Source organism: Monodelphis domestica, chromosome 1 (genome assembly GCF_027887165.1).
Source record: "Monodelphis domestica isolate mMonDom1 chromosome 1, mMonDom1.pri, whole genome shotgun sequence".
Lineage (NCBI taxonomy): Eukaryota > Metazoa > Chordata > Mammalia > Didelphimorphia > Didelphidae > Monodelphis > Monodelphis domestica.
The window spans coordinates 410,680,582-410,700,891 of record NC_077227.1 but is presented as its reverse complement, the minus strand read 5'-3'; the positions used below and the strand labels follow the sequence as shown (position 1 = coordinate 410,700,891).

At 42.1% G+C, this 20,310-nt stretch overlaps 1 protein-coding gene across 1 annotated transcript in view; it reads left to right on the top strand.

Moving 5' to 3' along the window:
* The first annotated feature begins 1,947 nt into the window (after window positions 1-1,947).
* Window positions 1,948-20,310, top strand: part of RSPO4 (R-spondin 4) — a 53,538-nt gene continuing 35,175 nt past the window's right edge. The window contains exon 1 of the mRNA XM_007474498.3: window positions 1,948-2,671. Within this exon, the coding sequence (XP_007474560.1) occupies window positions 2,593-2,671 (79 nt within the window). The 5' untranslated portion in view covers window positions 1,948-2,592. The remainder of the gene's footprint in view (window positions 2,672-20,310) is intronic.

The following is a 20,310-nucleotide window of genomic DNA, read 5'->3' as shown; positions in this document are numbered from 1 at the left end:
CCTACATTATGTGCTGTGTGCTATAGGAGCTCTTTCCTTAACAGTGGGATCCTTACGGTTACAGATTTATTGACAATAATAACTTCAGAAGCTTAGACACTTTTACATTTCAAGCTTTGCCTAAAGTCATATTGCTGAGGAGTAATAGGGTCAGACCTGGGTAATAATATAAAAGACCCAGAGTTATAAGGAATCCTGTAAATCATTTAGCCCTATCCCCTCATTTTACAGATGAGTACCCTGAGGCCTAGATAGATTAAGGGACTTGCCCAAGGTCATACAGATCCTATGACTCTTGTCACTATGCCATTCTAACTAGAACTTTGGTGGCTCTTTTCTTTGTTTTTTAAACCCTTTCCTTCCATCTTAGAATCACTTCTGTGTATTGGTTCTAAGGCAGAAGAGTGGTAAGGATCAGGTAATGGGGGTTAAGTGACTTGCCCAGGGTCACACAGCTAGAAAGTGCCTTAGGTCACATTTGAACCCAGGACCTCTAGTCTCTAGGCCTAGCTCTCTATCCACTGAATCACTTAGCTGCCCTATCCATGGCCCTTCTAACTTGTAGTCCAGAATTTAGGAGTCTGAGTTACTTGCCAAAGAGAACAACTTCCTGTCCTGGAAGTAGGCCTGATGATCTATTGGGTATCCCCTGGGCTACTAAATGGCAAATTAGACAAGCAAGAATCCGACTCCTAAAGAGTTAGTACTGGGGAAGCTAGGTGGCTCTGTGGAGAGCACCAGGCTTATAGTTGAGAGGACCTGGATTCAAATTTGACCTTTCTAGCTATATGACCCTGAGGGAATCACTTAACCCCATTTGCCTAATCCTTGCCCTTTCTCTTAGAGTTGTCACTAGAATAGAAAGTAAGAGTTAAAAAAAAAAGTTCAGGGGCAACTAGGTGGGTTCGTTTATTGATCCAGGCCTAGAGATGGGAGGTCCTGGGTTCAAATTTGGCCTCAGACACTTCCCAGTTGTGTGACCCTGGGCAAGTCACTTGACCCCCATTGCCTAGCCCTTACCACTCTTCTGCCTTGGAACCAATACACAGGATTGATTCTAAGATGGAAGGTAAGAGTTAAAAAAAGAGTTAAAAGCAATAAAGAAAATAAGCCCACCTGTAGATGAGGTTAGAAAAGACAAATGCCAGGGTGACAGGGATCACAGACCGATTTACGAGGGGCTGAGAGAAGCTCCTTTGGCAGTGTCTGCCATTTTGTCCCCCAACCTCTCCCTGGTCCACAATCTTGAAACCCAGAGTACCCAGGAAATGTGTGCTTAGGAGATGCAGATGACTTGCTTTGTCCTCCCTCAAAATGAGAAACGAATGGGCAGATGGATCGTGAGAGAGATGGACACACACACACGTGCGGAGGGCAGACACACACAGGGAGATTCATGCAAAGGAAAACAGACATAGATGGAGGAGATACAAGGAAAAGAGAGACAAGTGGCCCCAAGGACAGAAGGCCAGGAGACCCAGAGACAGACAAAGAGAAATGGACAAGTGAGAGACAGACTTAGGCACAGACCCAGAGAGACAGAGACAAGCAGACCGAGAGCCAGGCAGAGGAAGCAGATAAAGCGGAGAGACAACACAGACCCGGAACAGCCTACCCAGAGAGCAGAGCACTGGGCAGGGAGGCAGACCTGAGGATGAGACCTCGCCCTGTCCCCAGCTGTCTAACTTTGGGCAAGTCATTTCCACTCTCTATGGATTGACTCCTCCTTTGTCGGAATAAGGTGTGGGGGGGACCGAGGGGGAATTCTGTGAGATTGAGACACAGAAGAGACAAAGGCATAGACAGAAAGAGAAGAGACAGAAGAGAGGAGAGGGTGGGGGAAGAAAAAAGAGAGAAGAGACAGAGACAGAGAGACAGAAAGAGACAAGAGACAGAGAGTGCTCCCAGCTGGCCTGTGACTGACTGGCATACCCTGCTCTGGGGCCAAGGCACAGGAGCTGGGGAGGAGACTCTTCTCATTCAGTTGAGAGAGAGTTAAATCCCCAATTCCTTGACTCCACCCCATCATTTGAGTTCAGTGGTCTCCTTACACTCCTACTCTTAACCTGGCTCCCGCCTCAGGCGGGCAGGCAGCAGCACGGGGTGCTCAGGCCAAGCCTGACTGAAGAGCAGCCAGCAGCAGCCAGTCTGGTCCCAGGTTTGCCCTCCTGAGGGGTGGCTAAGAGCCGGGTGGGTGGCTCAGCTTTTCCCCTTGGGAAGTGGACTGGAGGAAGGCTTGGCTTATAAAATCAGGGGATGTGGAGAGCAGGCTGACCATAGCCTTTCCACAGCCCTCCAGGCCATGTCTCCCAGAGGTGCTTAATAGCCAGCTGCCTGTGGCCACCCCACCCTCAATGCCACCCTGAGCTCTGGGTTCCTTCAGATTCCCCTCCAGAGTCAGACTAGCCCTTTGGTGCTGAGGGCATGGTGAGAGCCCCCTTGGTGAGCCACTCACATTAGAGACCCCCTTTCCGCTGCCACCTCTTCCTCCCTCTGGCCCTCCCTCGGCATCTGGCAAGAGCCTTCCCGCCCCCCTCCACCCACCGGCTGGATGATCTGACTCTTCCCCTGCCCACCACGATTGCTGTCCAGATGCCCTGGATCCTGCTCATACTGCTGCTATTCGGGAACGCTGTGGAAATGTTCGCCCTAAACCACAGCAAGAAACAAGGTATGGTCCCCGGTCTCAGGGAAAACTGGGTGGGAAGGGTGTCTGGGACCTGCTCTCTCTTTTCACCTTCTCACTACTACCATCACCTCAAACCTCCCTATCCCTTCCCCCACCCCCAGTCCATCAGGGCAACATGGAACACAAGTTTGCTGTAGACTGTGGGGCTAGGGTTGAGGGAGCTGGTTCCAGTGTCCAGGGCAAGGAAGAGATGAGTGGAGTAGCTTACAGAAGAGAGACTTAAGCTGGGGGTTAGAAGCCTGTGCTCCTGTACCAAGTTAGCCACTAATTTGCTGTGTGATCTTGGGTGAGTACTTCCCCTTCTCTGGGCCTCAATTTTCCCATATGTGAAAGGAGAGTTGTACTAGGCTAGATCTTTAAGATCCCTTCTGGTGCTAACATTTTATGTTCTAAGATTCCTTATGACACTAACATTCTATGTTCTAAGGGCCTTTTCAACCTTGATATTGTATGTTCTAAGATTCTTTCTGACATTGACATTCTATGTTCTAAGATCCCTTCCATCTCTGACATTCTATATCCTGTGAATGTAGATTCTGAATATTGCAATTGAGCTGGGGGGTCAATGGTCTGTAATAATTCCTCACATTTGTATAGCACTTTTGGTTATAAAATATTCTTAAATTCATCATTCTGTTTACATCTCCTGGGAGGAGCAAGACAGAGATAATTATTTCCATTTTATAACAGAAAAAACTGAGGCCTAAAGAGGGTTTATTTAAAAAAATAATAAATGCTCATATTCTGCCTTAGAATTGATACTAAGTATGGATTCTGAGGCAGAGGGGCAGTAAGGACTAGATAACTGGTCTTAAGTGATTTGCTAGGAAACATCCGAGATTAGATTTGACTCAGGATCTCCTTTCTCCAGACCTGGCTTTCTATTCACTGAACCACCCACCTAGCTGCCCCTAAGATCCACAAAATAGGGAAACCAGGTCTGGAACCTGGGTTTTCTGAGACCAAGTTCAGTGCTCTTTCTATCATGTTTACTAAGCCAAACTGAGGAGAGGTGACTGGGACAAGACAGTGGATGTAGACTACTGACTGTTGGAAGAAAAGAGGCAGTGGTTCCTTTTCTTGGATTTTCTGTCTGAGAATCTGTGATCAGCAAGGGGAAGGAGTGGCCAAGGTGTCTGGTACAGGAGAAAATATTTGGTGTTTCTGACCTTAACTAGAATTGGGAGTGCAGAGTTTGATACATACATAAGATGCCATTATTTATAATGTACCCCCTTATTTCAAGCAAACAGATCAAAGGATTGTGAAGTTGCTGCAAATCACAGGTGCCTGTCACCGAGGGGCAAAAGATTAATTAATGTATCATAATACAGCATTGTGGTGCCCTTAGTCAAGATCATCTACAATGCTAGATCTAGATTCAATCACATCACTGCCATCTACTTACTGTGTGTCCCTGGTAGACGTCGGAGGGTCAGGGATCAGCTAGTTCAACTATCTCATCTTACAGAGGGGGAAACTGAGACCCATAGAGATTAAGAGACTTGTCCAAAGCCATAAAGGTAATAAGTAGCAAAACTGGATTTGAACCTGGTTTTCTTGATTCCAGATCCAGCACTCTTCACTAGATCTTTAGATCTCCAAGCCTCAGTTTTCTTCATTTATACAATAGGGTGATAATCCTGGCATTGTCTCCTTCCCAGGGCTGATGTGAGGAAACTGATCTGGAATTTTTAAGTGCTTCTAGAAATGAAAGCAAAGAGTAATAGCAACTAAGGTATGCATAAGGTATCATGGGAATTGTCTTTCTCGTGACTTTATCTGATGGATAAGGCAAAGTTTATGGCCCCTACCCTCATGAAGTCCACAGTCTGATTGGAAAGATAAGATTAACACTCAAGAAACAGTTATAAACCATAAAGACATGCATGAGCCATTCCCAACAGTTCCTGGCACATAGTAGGTCCTTAGCAAATATTGTTGCTGATTTATCTTGTGTACTTTATAGAGCCAGATGAACCTAGTAGAGAGAGTGGTCATTGGGGAAGAGGGTGGTCAGGGAAAACTTCCTGGAGATGAAGCCTTGAAATGCAGTGTGATCATAGAATCACGAATTAGAACTACAAAGGATCTCAGAGACCATCAATTCTAACCCCCCTTGTTTTACAGATAAGGAAATTGAGGCCCTGAGAGGCAAGGTGACTTGCCCAAAGTCACACAGGTAGTTAGTGACAGACGCAAGACTTGAATCCAGGTTTTCTGACTCTAAATCCAATGCTCTTTTTCACTGTATCATGCTTTGCCTATAACCTGGGACTTGGAGTCAGAAGTGTTAGGTTCATTACCAGCAGTGTAACCTTGGGCAGGTCACCCCTATTCTTTAAGCCCAGTTTCCTTCTCTATAAAATGATACATGTACTACCCAGTGGTCAAGGCTGTTGTGGAAAATAGAGTCACTGGGCCTTTGAGTGCTGTAGAAATGGCAGCTCTTACAATCATCTGAGTGATGGAATACGAAGGGAGAAAGAGAGATCAAGGTGGATTGGAATGATGAGAATAACTCACATTTCCTTAGCACTTTTAAGATAATGAAGTACCAGGGATTTTCCCTTTCTTTGTACTTGGAGCTCCAGAACCTAGCATAGGTTCCAGAACCTGGAACATAGCTGGTGGTTAATAACAACTTAGTGATTGATTATGGTCCTGTAAGGGAGATAATGGAATTGGATTATTTCATAAGATGGAGAAGCTACAAACCCAGTTCTGTTCACAGGAGAGCCTGTTAGGAAATCTGCCTGGCTGCAGCAAAGGATGTGCTTGAACAGGAGATGAGGTTTTTAGTCAGGGACCAAACAGGCTAAGTCTGGAATGATGTGTATGTGTACATACATATACATATACATATACATATACATATACATATACATATACATATACATATACATATACATATACATATACATACACAATATAATTTATACACCCGTGTAAATGTGGTATACATGGGTATGTGCAGGTGACACATATGCACACATATACACATACGTGAATACATAGAGTGGAATATGCAGCCTGGAAAAGAAATGAGGCTAGGGTTTTACAAATGATAGTAAATTAGATTGGAGTTACAATGGGAAAATTTCACCTGGACCAGGGGAAAGAGCCAGGGACTGAAAGACAGAAGACCTGAGCTTTAGTCCTGTTTCTGTAATTGACTGGTGTAACCTTGAACAAGTCACTGGCCCCCTCCATTTTCCCATCCGGAAAATGAAGAAAATGGACTAGATTATCTCTAAGATCTGATGTTCTTTGTCCTAAAGTCCCTTCTATCTCTGAAATATAAGAAGAATTAAAGAAGTCTAATTCCATTTCCCTTAAATTGTCTGAGGATTATGGCATGGTCAATATTTCTGGTCCCATCCTTTTGGAGGGGGATTTCAGCTGTCTCTTATTCAACTGGCATATCGTCCCCAAGAATGTTTCAAGTATCCTCCCAGCCCACATCCACACATATACACAGAGTACCTAGATTCCACCAGTCTAAAGGAAGGAAGAAAACAAGCATCTTGAGATATTTGTTAAGCACTTTTACAAATATTATGCCATTTTATCCTTACAACAACCCTAAGGGGTAGGTACTATTATTATCCCCATTTTTACAGGAACGAAAAACTAAGGCACACTGTGGTTAAGTGACTTGCCCAGGGCCACACAGCTAGCAAGTATCTACAGTCAGAATTTAGCTTAGATCTTTCCAACTAGCGGATTACCACTAACAAATGGAATTTTTTGAGGAGGGAACTCGTTACGGATGCTACCACGCTTCAGTTTTATGGTCTGATAATATCAGAGCTGGAAGAGACCTTTAGATCACAGGATTTAGAGCTATGAGAGATCTTCGTCATCATTTAGCTCACCCCTCTCATTTATTAGCTGAGGGAATGAACACTCAGAAAAGCAGAGTGGCAATTATAAATCCAGATCCTCTGACCCCTAACAGCACTCTTTCTCCTATACTATGCTCCCACCATGGGTATCATCCAACCCCAGCCCCCTTTTTTGTAACAGTGGGGAGATTATAGCTCACAGAGGTTCTGTCACTAGCTGGGGAGCACATAACTAAGTTAGTAGTCGAATAGGAACTTGAATTCAGGGCTCCTGCCTCTGAATCCCAGGCTTTTTCCACTCTCTCCCATGCCCCAGTCTCTCCATCACACAGGCACTAGCCCCTAAATGTCACTGTGGTTCGATCTGGTTAGAAACCAACCCGAATTCGGAAGAAATGACTTGCGTGTGCCTTATGCAAGAGCCGAGGATGACGCCAAGCTCATACCCGTAGAAGCCTCCTGGGTCCCTGGTCCCGGGTCAGACGTGAGACTCCTCGGCTCAGGAGTCATTAGTAGCTGGCAAGATGCAATTTTCTGTTTCGAAGACAAAAAGACTTGAGAAAGGCTGCTTGGAACTCAAGTGTCTCTTACAAAACAACATTTTGATGACTTAAGTGTGAGTTAATCAGAAGCAGATGGATCCATTTCCCTTGAAATGTGCTGGGGCTTCCCAGGATGGGAAGTCAGGCCTGGGTGTAAAATGGGGTCCTGTTTGCCTTCAGACCTGATTGTTTGAAGACTAATTGGGGGGACTGGAAGAGCCCCAGCTGGGGTTTCCCCCCAAGCCCTGGGACAGAGCCAACATTGTCACAAGGGAATAGCGTCTGGGAAAGGGGATTTGGTGGTGATTGGAGAGGTCCCTCCCGTGTCTGTGATTTGAAATGCTCCAGAGGGTTTCCGAATCTCATCACATCTCACCCCTGCCCTGTGGGGTAGGAAAGAAAGGGAATCACGCTCATTTTGCGGATGGGGAAATGAGTTTCAAGGGAAGGGAAGTGACTTGCCTAAGGTTACGAGTTTATTATTGGCTGAGCCCAGAATAAACACTTAGGGGTCCTGACTCCTAGTCAGATGGGGGGGTAGGAGTCATAAATCATTGGATCATAGGAATTAGAGCTAGAAGGGAGCTTATGAGCCATCAAATCCCATCCCCTTATTCTACAGATGAAGAAAATGAAACACAAAATGCTAAAGAAACTCACCCAGGTCATATAGCTATGATAACCATGAAGTTATCAAAGGTAGCATTGGAACCCTGGTCTTCCTAACTCTGCTCTATCCACTGTTCTGTATGGCTAGTCATTTTGGTAGGAAGAGAGCTGGATTATGAACCCAGGATTTTGAATAAAAGATCTAATGCTCTTTGTTTTTAACAATTTGTATCCGACACAGTCCCCTACAAAAAGAAGGCACAATGAATGTTTGGGGAATTTGGAAGGATCGCAAGGGCATCTGGAACAGACCTTAGAGATCATTTCATCTAAACCTTTCATTTTATAGACTGGGAAAATTGAGGTCAAAGGGGAGAAATGACTTGTCCAAGGATATAAAAGTCTATTTAGTTATTTATTTTTAAATACTTTTCTTAGGATCAATTCTTGCTATCAGTTCTAAGGGAGGTAAGGGACTTGCTTAAGGTCACATAGCTAGGAAGTGTCTGATTCTAGATTTGAACCCAGGACCTCCTGTTTCCAGGCCTGGTGCGCTATTCATTGAGCCCCTAGTCACCTTTCACAAGTCAATTTATAGGATTTGAAATTCAAGTCTCTCCTCTCAGTCCCTGGCTTTTTCTCTCGTGCTGTGGGTGTGAGGGGTGGGACAAGATAACTTCTATTATCTCTTCCACTTCTATATCAATGACCCTGAGAGCCTATGAGGGTGACAGTGAACAGAGCTGGATCTGGAGTCAGAAAGATCCTTCTTTGTGAGTTCAAATATGGCCTCAGACACATACTAGTTGTGTGACCTTGGGCAAGTCCCTTAACCTTGTTTCCTGGAGAAGGAAATGGCAAACCACTCCAGTATCTTGGCCAAGGAAACCCCAAATGGGGTCACAAAGAATTGGACATCACTAAAAAGATTGAACAACAAAAATGATACTATGACCCCTTTTAGGGGAACAATTTGGACTCAGCAGATGCTTGGAAAAGAATAAGATGGTCTTTTCCAGGCAAGATTTGCAGTTAAACCTACCTCTGGCTAATAGTTTCTGCCTGTGGTCCCTCCTGTTATCAAGGTGATATAGAGGGAGGATACTGAGTAAGGGAGACCTAGGCTCAAGCTCTGCCTCCAAGTGTGCTAGTTACCATGGAGAAATCATTTAACTTCTTTAATTCTCAGGTTTTTCATCTACAAAATGGGAATAATTGTACTTGCACTATACTTCATTATAACCCCCTTCCCCAGTATATCACTGTCAGCCCAACCAGGTGATCTGGGAGTAAAGGGTTTGTTTGGTTTTTAATGGAAGTGGCAAGTAAAGCACTTTGAAAGTTTTAAAGTGATTTTTAAAAAAAGTTATTTGTTGTTGTTGCCGTTATTTTGTGCGGAATAGAAACCAGAAACTCTTTTGTTCTCTTATCCCAGATGGAATAGATTTTCACACCTGAGATGGTCCTCATCAAATCCACCTTCCCACTTTGAGAAACCCCTTGAATCCTATCATCTTTTCTCCCCCAAGTCTCTTTTCCAGACTCCCAACATTTCCATGGCCATAACTGCTCGATTTCTTTTAGAACAGAGTCTTTTGGGAACGAGAACAGTATGGTGGCATGGAAAAAGACCAGACCAGAAGTCAGGGTGGGGCAGCTGGTTGGCACAGAGGACAGAGGACTGGGCTTGGAGTCAGGAAGACTCGTCTTCATGAATTCAATTCCAGCCTCAGGCACTTACTAGCTATATGACCCTGGACAAGTCATTTAACTTTGCCTCAGTTTCCCCAACTGAAAAATTAGCAGAAGGAAATGGCAAACTGCTCCAGTCTCTTTGCCAAGAAAACCCCAAAAAGGGCCATGAAGAGTTGAGCATGACTGAAAATATTAACAACAAAAAAAGTCAGGGTGCCTAGGCTCTAGTCCTAGCGTTGCCACTTGCTACTATTTGTGTGGCCTATAGCAGTCACTTTCCCTCTCTGGGTTTTAGTCCTCTGTAAAATGGGATCAGGTGTGGACTCAATGATCTCTATGTCCCCTCTCAGTACTGATATTCTCTTGTCTAAGAGAATCCATATTCTCTGTTTGAAAGTCCTTCCAGCTCTGACATTAACATTTTTTATTAACAGCAATGACAAAAACATCAACAACATTAATGAAACATTATCCCCAGGCATCCATAGAAAGATGAACAACCCTCCATTGAAAAAGAGGAAGAAAATTGATATTATAGTGGAAAGGGTACTGGACTTGGCATAAGGAGGACCCAGGGTCAAGACTTACTAGTTGTGTGATCCTCATCAAGGTACTTAACTACTCTGTGCCTCAGTTTCCTCATCTCGAAAATGAGGGGATGTGACTCAGTAGTCTCTTAAGTTTTCTTCCAATTCTAAATCTCTGATCTTGTTCTCAAACAAATTGATTAACAACTTACATAATGCTTCTGGAATTAAACAATTCACCAAGTAATTGTAAATGCGAACAATCAGCGTGAACCAAAGGATTTGTTGAATGGAATCTCAAAGTTATCTACCCCTGGATGGGGCTTATTAAATAGCCAAAATCCAAGAGTGGAATCAAAGGCCCTCTTTGGGCAGCATCCATTGTAAATTGTAACTCAACAAAGAGGCATTGAATGAGTGATTGAGTCATGCAGACTTGTTTACAGAAAGGAAGGAGTTTATTATAGTGATTAAGGACCAGGTCATTGCCATCAGAAATTACAGAAATGTTATCATTAAGGAGCCCAGACTTATTTATTGGAGTAGATTATACAAGGAAGGGGCAGTTAGGTGGTACAGTTGATAGAGCACCAGGCTTGAAGTTGAGAGATTCTGGGTTCAAATCTGGCCTCAGACACTTTTCAACCACGTGAACCTGGGTAAGTCACTTAACCCCATTTTCCTAGCCCTTTCCCTTCTCTCTTAGAGTTGTTACTAAGACATAAAGTAAGGGTTTAAAAAATTATACAAAGAAAGAGAAGAAACAGTACAATTTGTCATTCTAGGCTACAAAAAAGAATTACTCTGTACCAAGTAACTAGAAAAACCTGGCCATACAGGAGCCCAACAGCAGCTCTTCACCTTTCATAAACTATCAGATACACAAATCCCTATACTACTAATGCAGATCTTTAAATATCCTTGAAAATTCAACAAATAAATTGGGCTGAAAATGTAGTGTTATTATAGATACAACTGTTGCTGATTATTGCCTGAAGAAAACATTGATGTATAAAGATTTAAGAACATTTTAATTAATGTCACCATGATAAATACTCATCATTTCCAAACTACATGAAATGAAAAACATTCAAATTACAGAGACCAACTGGAAAAAATAAAAATTGTATATAAATAGGAAGAGGAAGCAAACATCACTCCAGTCATCTAGGCAGCTAGGTGACCCAGTAGATAGAACTCAGGGCCTATCAAGAAGACCTAGGTTCAAATCTGGTTTTAGATACTTACTAGTTGTGTGACCTTGGGCAAATCACTAAACTTCCTTCTGCTTTACCTTTCTCAACTGTGAAATGAGGACTATAACAGTTGGTATAACAGAGGAGAAAATGAGATAATATTTCTAAAACTCATTGCAAATCTTAAAATACCATGAAAATGATAGCAATTCTGTCTGTTGTTGGAATTCTCCTAAAATTTTTTTTTTCTCCATTGAGCCTACACATGATGATCTTTTACCTTAACACGTTTGAGCTATTAAAATGCAATCATTGTATTTATCTATGAAATACAAAAAGAGTATCAAGAAAGCTACTAAGTCTCTTGAGTTTTATCAAAAAGGTGAGTACTCGATGCTGATAGTGATAATAATAATGAAGGAGAAGGAAGAGGAAAAGGAGAAAGAAGAAGAAAGAAGAAAGAAGGAGAAGGAGAAGAAGAAAGAAGGAGAAGGAGGAGAAGAAGGAGAAGGAGAAGGAGGAGGAGAAGAAGAAGAAGAAGAAGAAGAAGAAGAAGAAGAAGAAGAAGAAGAAGAAGAAGAAGAAGAAGAAGAAGAAGAAGAAGAAGAAGAAGAAGAAGAAGGAGGAGGAGGAGGAGGAGGAGGAGGAGGAGGAGGAGGAGGAGGAGATTTAAATAGCTTTGTAAGGCTTTCTATATGCTTTACATATATCTATCTCATTGGTCCTCACAACTGCAAGGTAGGTATTATGGTTATTATTATCTCCATCTTACAAATGAGGAACTGAGGTTCAGAAACATTAAATGGCTTGTCTGAGGCAGCATGGCAGAATAGATGGGCACTGCACTTGGAGTCAAGAAAATCTCCAGTTCAAATCCCAGATAATAGCTATGCCATCTTGGACAAGCCACTTAGGTCCTATATGTTTTAGTTTTCTCAGACCCCTCAGGAGGGGATTAGACTTGAAAATCTCTCAGGTCCCTTCCAGCTCTGAATCCATGATCTTGTGACTCACCCCTGATCATACAGCTAGTAAGTAATCATGATGGACTTGACATCAGGAACCCTGACTTTCTGGATACCATTTGCTTCTTACGTCCTTCTAAGTTCCCTTCCAGCTCTGACATTCAATGTTTTCTTTGAAAAATATTTATTAATTTATTTTCATGCAAGCTTGACAAATATCCCAAGGTCCTTTCTAGCTCTGTGATGTTCTATGCTCTGTATTCTAAAGTCTCTTCCTTAAGTCTGAGGTTCACATTTTGTGAATCAATGAATCTCTGTCTTGCTCTGCTGGGAAGAGGTAGCAGCATCCCAATTAAAATGGAAGGGGGAAATGAGGTTAATTTTAAAAGAGTTGGACTTGATTAATTAAGAGTGTGGTTGCCAAGAATTTAATTAATTCCAAAGAGATTTTATTTACAATTTATTTACAAAATTTTGAAAGAGTGAAGTAAGAAATCAAAGAGAGGATAAGATAAGATATCTAGCCTAAATACTAAGTAATTTACTCCTAGTCCCTGAGCAGGGAGAGTTAGTTCTTAACCAGAGGGACTCAGCCCTTATAGTTGAGACCTTGGGGATGCAGGGAATCTCTCTCAAGAGGATAGATCTCTCCTGAGGTTAGTCTATTCTGAATATCTAGCAGTTAAGCATCAGCTTTTCACTTACCACATATCAGTCTAAAGGAAGAGGGTCTCAGGTTCAGTCAGCAAATCCTTCTGCCCCTCTTCACCAGCCTCAACTCAAAAGCATGAAGAATTGAACTAGGAAGTTGTCACTTCCTTTTAAAGACATTTCTCTTGCATCACTTCCTTTATCTTCCCCTAATTTACATCTACCAATCACAGCTGACACTCTGCTCTAGTCAATGTTGACATCACCATTGCTATTGAACCCTAGTGTTGGAAGGAACCTCAGAGAGCATCTGGTCCAACACCTCCGGAGCAGCATCCCTCACAACCCACTATTCAGCTTCTATTTGAAGACTTGTTAGTGATTGGAAATTCAATACCAAATGAAGCATCCCATTCCATTTCCACTTGCATAGGCAAGAAGTTCTTTCTATTATACTGAGTTGAATTGGCTTCCCTGTACTTCTTCCCCAACCCTCACCCCCTGCCCCCAACACTATTTGGTCCTATTTCTCTCCTATGGAGCTAAACTGAACAAGTCTAATCCATTTTCCTTATGACAGCACTTCAGCTACATGAAAACAGGGCTCACATCTTAGAATCATGCAAGCTTAGAGTGGGAAGGAATCTTAAAGATTATCTAGTCCAACTCTCCATCCCCTCATTTTTCACTAAAGACCAGAGGAAAAAGGGATTTGTCCAAGCCCATGTAGTGAATGAGAGGCAGAGCCAGGACCAAAACTGCATCACTGGGCTCCCATGCATGCCATTGCTCTTCTCAACACTCCAGGCTAATCCAGTGAGTCATTCTTAGAGTTGGGACAAGGCTGCTCTGGGCATCAGTTGACCAAAGTCCTCATTCTATCAAATCTCCTTTCACTCTAAAGTCATGGCTGGTTTGTGGCCCTTTCTCTTTCCACTGCTCAGGAAGCCATGCCCAGCCCATCTTCCCACTCCCTTCCCTTGCTGAGGAATATTCCAGGAGGGATTTCAAGTGACCATCCTAGCCACATCTGGACCATTCTGACCCTCCTTTGCTCTCTGTCCCTTTTGACAGATTAATCCAAAGGAAAACCATAAGGCTCAGAAATGGCCTCTAGGCCTTCAATTTTGTACAGAAAAGGACCTGGATTAGGAAACAGGAGACCTGGGTCTGGGTCCTAACTTGGTTGTTAACTTATGACATGACAAGTTATTTCCCTTCTCTACCTTAGTAAACAGAAATTATTTGTACCATCTGCCTTACAGGGCTATCATAAGGAATGTACTTTTTGAGCTATAAAGTGCTATAGGAACAGATGAAAGATCTGGATTTGAATCGTAGTTCTGCCATCTGGATTACCTACAGCTAGATTTCTATACCTCCTAGGGCCTCAATTTCCTTCTATATAAAGTGAATGTATTGGATTAGCTAATTTCTAATGCCCCTTCCAGCCATAAGGTTCTGATTCTAAACTCTACCATAATATTTTCCAATTCCCTAGTCTCCTTATTTCTATTTCATAGAAAAGAATGGTTGGGGCAGATAGGTAGCCCAGCAGATAGAATGCCAGGCTGGATCTGAGAGGATCTGAGGCCAAATATGGCCTAGCTGCTCTAGAAAGAAAAGAAAAGAAAGAAAGAAAGAAAGAAAGAAAGAAAGAAAGAAAGAAAGAAAGAAAGAAAGAAAGAAAGAAAGAAAGAAAGAAAGAAGAAAGAAAGAAAGAAAGAAAGAAAGAAAGGAAGGAAGGTAGGAAGGAAGGAAGGAAGGAAAGAAGGAAGGAAGAAGAAAGAAAGAAAGAAAGAAAGAAAGAAAGAAAGAAAGAAAGAAAGAAAGAAAGGAAGAAGGAAGGAAGGAAGGAAGGAAGGAAGGAAGAAAGAAAGAAAGAAAGAAAGAAAGAAAGAAAGAAAGAGATAGGAAGGAAGGAAGGAAGGAAGGAAGGAAGGAAGGAAGGACGGGAGGGAGGGAGGGAGGGAGGGTCTTTTTTTTTTTAACCTTCCCAAGACAACTTCCAAACTTGTTCTTGGATCTTTCATTAACAATCAGGTGTCAATGGCTGTGAATAACTTCTCCTTGGGAATCTTCCTTTAACAGAAACAGAAAAAAAGAAGCCTTTTGTTGAGGGAATGAAGCACTAAAACACAATATAAGGGATGGCGAAGAGATGGTTATGGGGGCAAAAGGTCTTCCAGGCACTCCTGAAATCACATTCTTCTTTGGTAAGTCTGGCTCATACCCAGGCATGTAGGAGATGGCCCCACAGGGTTTTCTTCATAAAGGTCATCAATATTTTCTCTGTGGGTCCTAACCCTCAGCATAAGGAACCTTCAGTCTTATGAACAGAAGTTGAGGCAGCTAGATTGCGCAGTGGATAGAGTGCTAGACCAGCAGTTAGGAAGACTCATCTTCCTGAGTTCAAATCCAGCCTCAGACACTGACCCTGGACAAGTCCCTTGCTTGCCTCAGTTTCCTCGTGTGTAAAATGAACTGAAGAAGGAAATGCCAAATCACTCCAGTATCTTTGCCAAGAAAAACCCCAAATGGGGTCATGAAGAGTTGGATCTGATTGAGAAACAACTTTCAGAGGTATGAGAACCTAGAGATAAATTCCAGCTCCACTATCAAGCTCATATAACCCTGAGCAATCACTTGGGAAGCTGCTGGACTTAGAGAAGGACTTCAACTGGATTTGAGTTAGAATCCTGCCTCAAACACTTAATAGCGGGCAAGTCACTTAGAATCTCGCAGTCTTAGCTTCCTCAGCTGTAAAAGAAGGAAGTTGGACTTGGTGTCATTAAATGACCTTTCCACATCTAAATCTGTGGTCTTATGGACAAACATTTATTAAGCACCAATGTGGCAGGCACTGTATTTGGTGCTGGAAATATCAACAAAAACATGAGCTAGTCCCTGATCTCAAGGAACTTATTTACCTTTATGTTCTGTTATATGAGGAGGTTGACTGTAAGATCTCCAAGGTCCTTCCTTTGCTGCTCCATATTCTTTACTTAATGTTAGTAAATCTCTTCTAACTCTGATAGCTAATATTCTGTTCTAAGGCCATTCCGTTACAAAAGCATCAGGTGCCACAAAGTGGAATTTTTCTTTTTATCTTTTTTAGAAATCCTTACCTTCTGTCTTACTATGTATTGATTCCAAGGCAGAAGAACACTAAGGGTTGAGCAATTGGGGTTAAATGATTTGCCCAAGGTCACACAGCAAATAAGTATCTCAGGCCAGATTTGAACCCAGAATCTCCTGTCTCTAGGCCTGGCTCTCAATCCCCTGAGCCACCTAACTACCTACAATAAAGGTCTTAATGGAAGCTGCATGTGCATTTATGGGAGTTGGTATATAGAGAATTTCTTTTCAAACTGGAATTAGATTAAATATCTTATTATATCTCTTTCGGTTCTAAGAACCTATGGATAGGAGGCAGCTGGGTGGTTCAGTGGATTGAGAGCTAGGCCTTCAGATGGGATGTTCTGGATTCAAATCTTGCCTCAGACACTTCCTAGTGTGACCCTGGGCAAGTCACTTGACCCCCATTGCCTAACCCTTACCACTCTTTTGTTTTGTAAACAATACACAATATTGATTCTAAGAGAGAAGGTAAGAGCTAAAAAAAACCTATGGTCAATAATTATATAATCATAGTAATAATCATAATTAGCATCCATATAGCATTCTAGATTTGTGGAGCATTATGTATATTTTATCTCATTTGTTCTTCTCAGCTTTGTAAGGAAGCTCATCATCATCATCATTATTATCATCTCCATTATACAGATGAGGAAATTGAGGTTAAGAGATTAAGGGACTTAAGCATGATCACACAGCTACTACCTGTCTCAGGCAGGATTCAAACTCAGCTCTTCCTACCTATGATGCCACTATGTTTACCTACCTTGACACTTAAATCATCAGTTAAGGTCAGGACTGCAACCAGGGCCCGATGAGGAGCTAAAAGGTCCCACATAGGCAAGTCGTGTATCTCATCCTCTTGGCCAAGCCAGAAGCCTCATAGTTGCTAGGAAGGCTAATTAATAAGTTAGGGGATGACTCAGGGAATAGTGGCTGCAGGGCTGGTTATTGGAGCCTGGCTCACCTGAAGCCCCAGAAAAGCCAAAGAGGGCCAGAAATGTCAGGAGCTAGAGCAGAGGAGAGTCCAGGCAGAAATCTGGGCACCCTGGAATTAAGCAGAGCACCCTCCCCAATACTCTGGGACACCAACTCTAGGACCTGCCCCTCTGGGATTGCCTGCGGGGTAGAAACAAACCCCCATGACATCTTTCCCCAATATGACCTCTACCAAAGGCTCATGAGCTCATCAGCCCATGTGTGGTGGCCATTTGGGATCCCTCCTCCCATCTCCCACCTTCACTTTCGCTTAGGTTGGAGAGGTAGCTAGTGACTGGCCAGAAGCTAGATGTTAGGCTCTCTTTGTGGAAGATCAGCTCTGACACCAACTGGCTATTTAGCCTAGTTCTTGATTTTTTCCTCTGAAGTAAGAGGACTGAGGGCACCTAGATAAGCACAGTGGATAGAGTACCAGATCTGGAATCAGGAGGACCTGGGTTCAAATCTGGCCTCAGACACTTCCTCACTATGTGACTTTAGGCAAGTCACTTAACCCAATTGCCCAGCTCTTGCTGCTCTTCCATCTTAGAATTGACACAAAGACAGATGGTAAAGGTTAAAAAATAAAATAAAGTAAAATGATTGGATACTAGTCATTTCTAGTTTTTAAATCCTTTTAGTTGGACATTTAAAGCCCTCACAGCCTGGTCTCCTCCTATCTTTCCAATTAGTTTACTCTTTGATCTAGCTACACAAATCTTATTTCTGATCCCTAGCACAAGACACCCCATATCCCAACTCCATTCCTTTTCTTTTTTTTAAACCCTTACTTTCTTACCTTAGAATTGATACTAAGCATCAGTCCCAAGGGAGAAGAGTGGGCAAATGACCAGGGTTGCACAACTAGGAAGTATCTTAAGGTCAGATTTGAACCCAGGACCTACCCTCTCTAGGTCTAACTCTCTATCCACTGAACTACCCAGCTGCCCCATCCCAAATAAGATCTTAATAAATGCTTGTTGGCTAGCTGACATCACCAAATCTCAGAGCTGGAAGGGTCATCTAGCCCGTACTGAGGGTTTAGACCCTTTGGGTGAGTGTTGACAGCTCCTCTGAAGAAACTTTTGTTGGCTCACTTTCTGTTCCTGAACAAGGATCCCTCTATAATACACTGGACAAGTGGTCATCCTTCCTTGTTTGAATTAATTAATCAGTAAATATTGAAGTGCCTAGTGTGTGCCAGGCATAGCTCAAAGTGCTGAAGACTTCCCATGAAGGCAAATTCACCAGTTTCCTAGCACTATACATGGTGCTGAAATTTGCTGCTTCTTCCAAAGTCTGCTCTCAGGAGAAATACAGAACAAGTCCAATCTCTTTTTCATATGACAGACCTTCAAATATTTCAACACAGCTATCTTCTCTAAACCTTCTCTTCTTCAGGAGAAACAACCTCAAATCCTTTATCAAATGAAATATTATTTGTAAAGTGCTTCACACAGTGACTAGTACACAGGAGGGGCTTAATAAATGCTTTTCCCCTTCTACTTCCACCCTTTAACCTATCCTCATGTACCATGATCTCAGTCCATAAGGGTAGCTTGGTGCCAAAGAGGATAGGGTGCCAGGCCTGGAGTCAGAAAACCTGAATTCAAATCTAGCCTCAGAAACTAGCTGTGGGACCCTGGGCAAGCCACTTAACCCTGTTAGGCTTAGTTTTCTCATCTGTAAAATGAGCTGGAGAAGGAAATGGCAAATCACTCCTCCAGTAACTGGCAAGAAAACCTCAAACGGGGTCTGAAGAGTTGGCAATGACTGAACAAGAACAACACTAAACCATGATATCAAGGTCTCCTCCCACCCTGGTTACCCTCCTCCAGTTGCCTCCTAGCTGATTTGTGGATTTCCTAATAGCCTGGCCTCACCAGAATATTCCAGAGACAGTTTAATCAGAGAAGAGTGTAATGGTACTATCTACTATCTAGATTTAAACTCTATTCTCCCCAATGCAACTTTGACTCAGGTTAGTTTAGATGGTTGCCACAACACACTGCTAAGCTATATTGAGCTCTTGTCCAGCTCTTTCTTTCTTTCTTTCTTTCTTTCTTTCTTTCTTTCTTTCTTTCTTTCTTTCTTTCTTTCTTTCTTTCTTTCTTTCTTTCTTTCTTTCTTTCTTTCTTTCTTTCTTTCTTTCTTTCTTTCTTTCTTTCTTTCTTTCTTTCTTTCTTTCTTTCTTTCTTTCTTTCTTTCTTTCTTTCTTCCTTTCTTCCTTTCTTCCTTTCTTCCTTTCTTCCTTTCTTCCTTTCTTCCTTTCTTCCTTTCTTCCTTTCTTCCATTCTTTCTTTCCCTTCTCCTTCTTCCTCTCCTTCTCCTTCCTTCTTCTTCTCATAAAAAAGTTTTCCTAACTCAAAAAATGTGGTAACTAGGTATCTCAGTGAATAGCGCACCAGGAAGAAGGAGAACATGGGTTCCATCTGGCCTCAGACACTTCCAAGCTGTGTAACTCAGAGCAAGTCACTAAATCCCAAAAGCCTAGTCCTTCTTCTTCTTCTACCTATCAGTTCTATGGCTGACAATAAGGTCTTTTAAAAAAAGAAGAAGAAGACTGTATTTATTGCTGTTAAATATAATTTTATTAGGTTCAACCAAATTTAGTGAGAGCTTTTTAAAGCCTGATTATGTTCTCTCATATGTCCGCTATCCCTCCTAGGGCTGTGTCATCTGTATGATTTGACTACATACTAGTACATTATAGGATGACGGGAATTTACCCCTTAAGGAGAAGAATGTGAAGATTGCCACCTAAATGGACACAGAAGGAGACCAGAATTTTTAAAAATTGTTTATTAATTATTTAATTAATTAATATATTATGTACATTTACATTTATTTATATATTATTTCTATTTTGTTAATTAATAGATTAATTAATTTAAATTATTAATTTTTAAACTCTTACCATCCTGTTTTAGAATCAATACTAAATATTGGTTCCAAGGCAGAAGAGAGGAAAGGGTTAGGCAACAGGGGTTAAGTGACTTGTCTAGGATCATACACCTGGGAAGTGTCTGAGGCCAGATTTGAATCTAGGACCTCCTGTCTCTAGGTTTGGCTCTCATTCCACTGAGCCACCTAGCTGCCCCTCACACTTGTTTAAAAATAATTTTTACTTTATTAAAGCAAAACAGCAAATAATACTACAATTGTTTCCTGATAGAGTAATATTATTAATAGCTCTGATCATTCTCATCTCTGAAGGAAAGGTTCTAAAATAGCATGAGGGGCCTGGGTACCTAAGAGGGATGGGGATAAGAGAAGTTGAAAAGTGGAGTACTTATTTTAATATTTAAAGTACTCCCTTTATTTTACACTTTTGCCTCAGGACACCCCTACTCTAACCGTTATTTTATTTTTAAAAAATTCATAAAAATCTATTCTCTCACCTCATCTCCCCCATAAAGGAAAAGAAAAAGAAAATACTGGTAATAAGTATTCATAGTTGAGCAGAACAAAT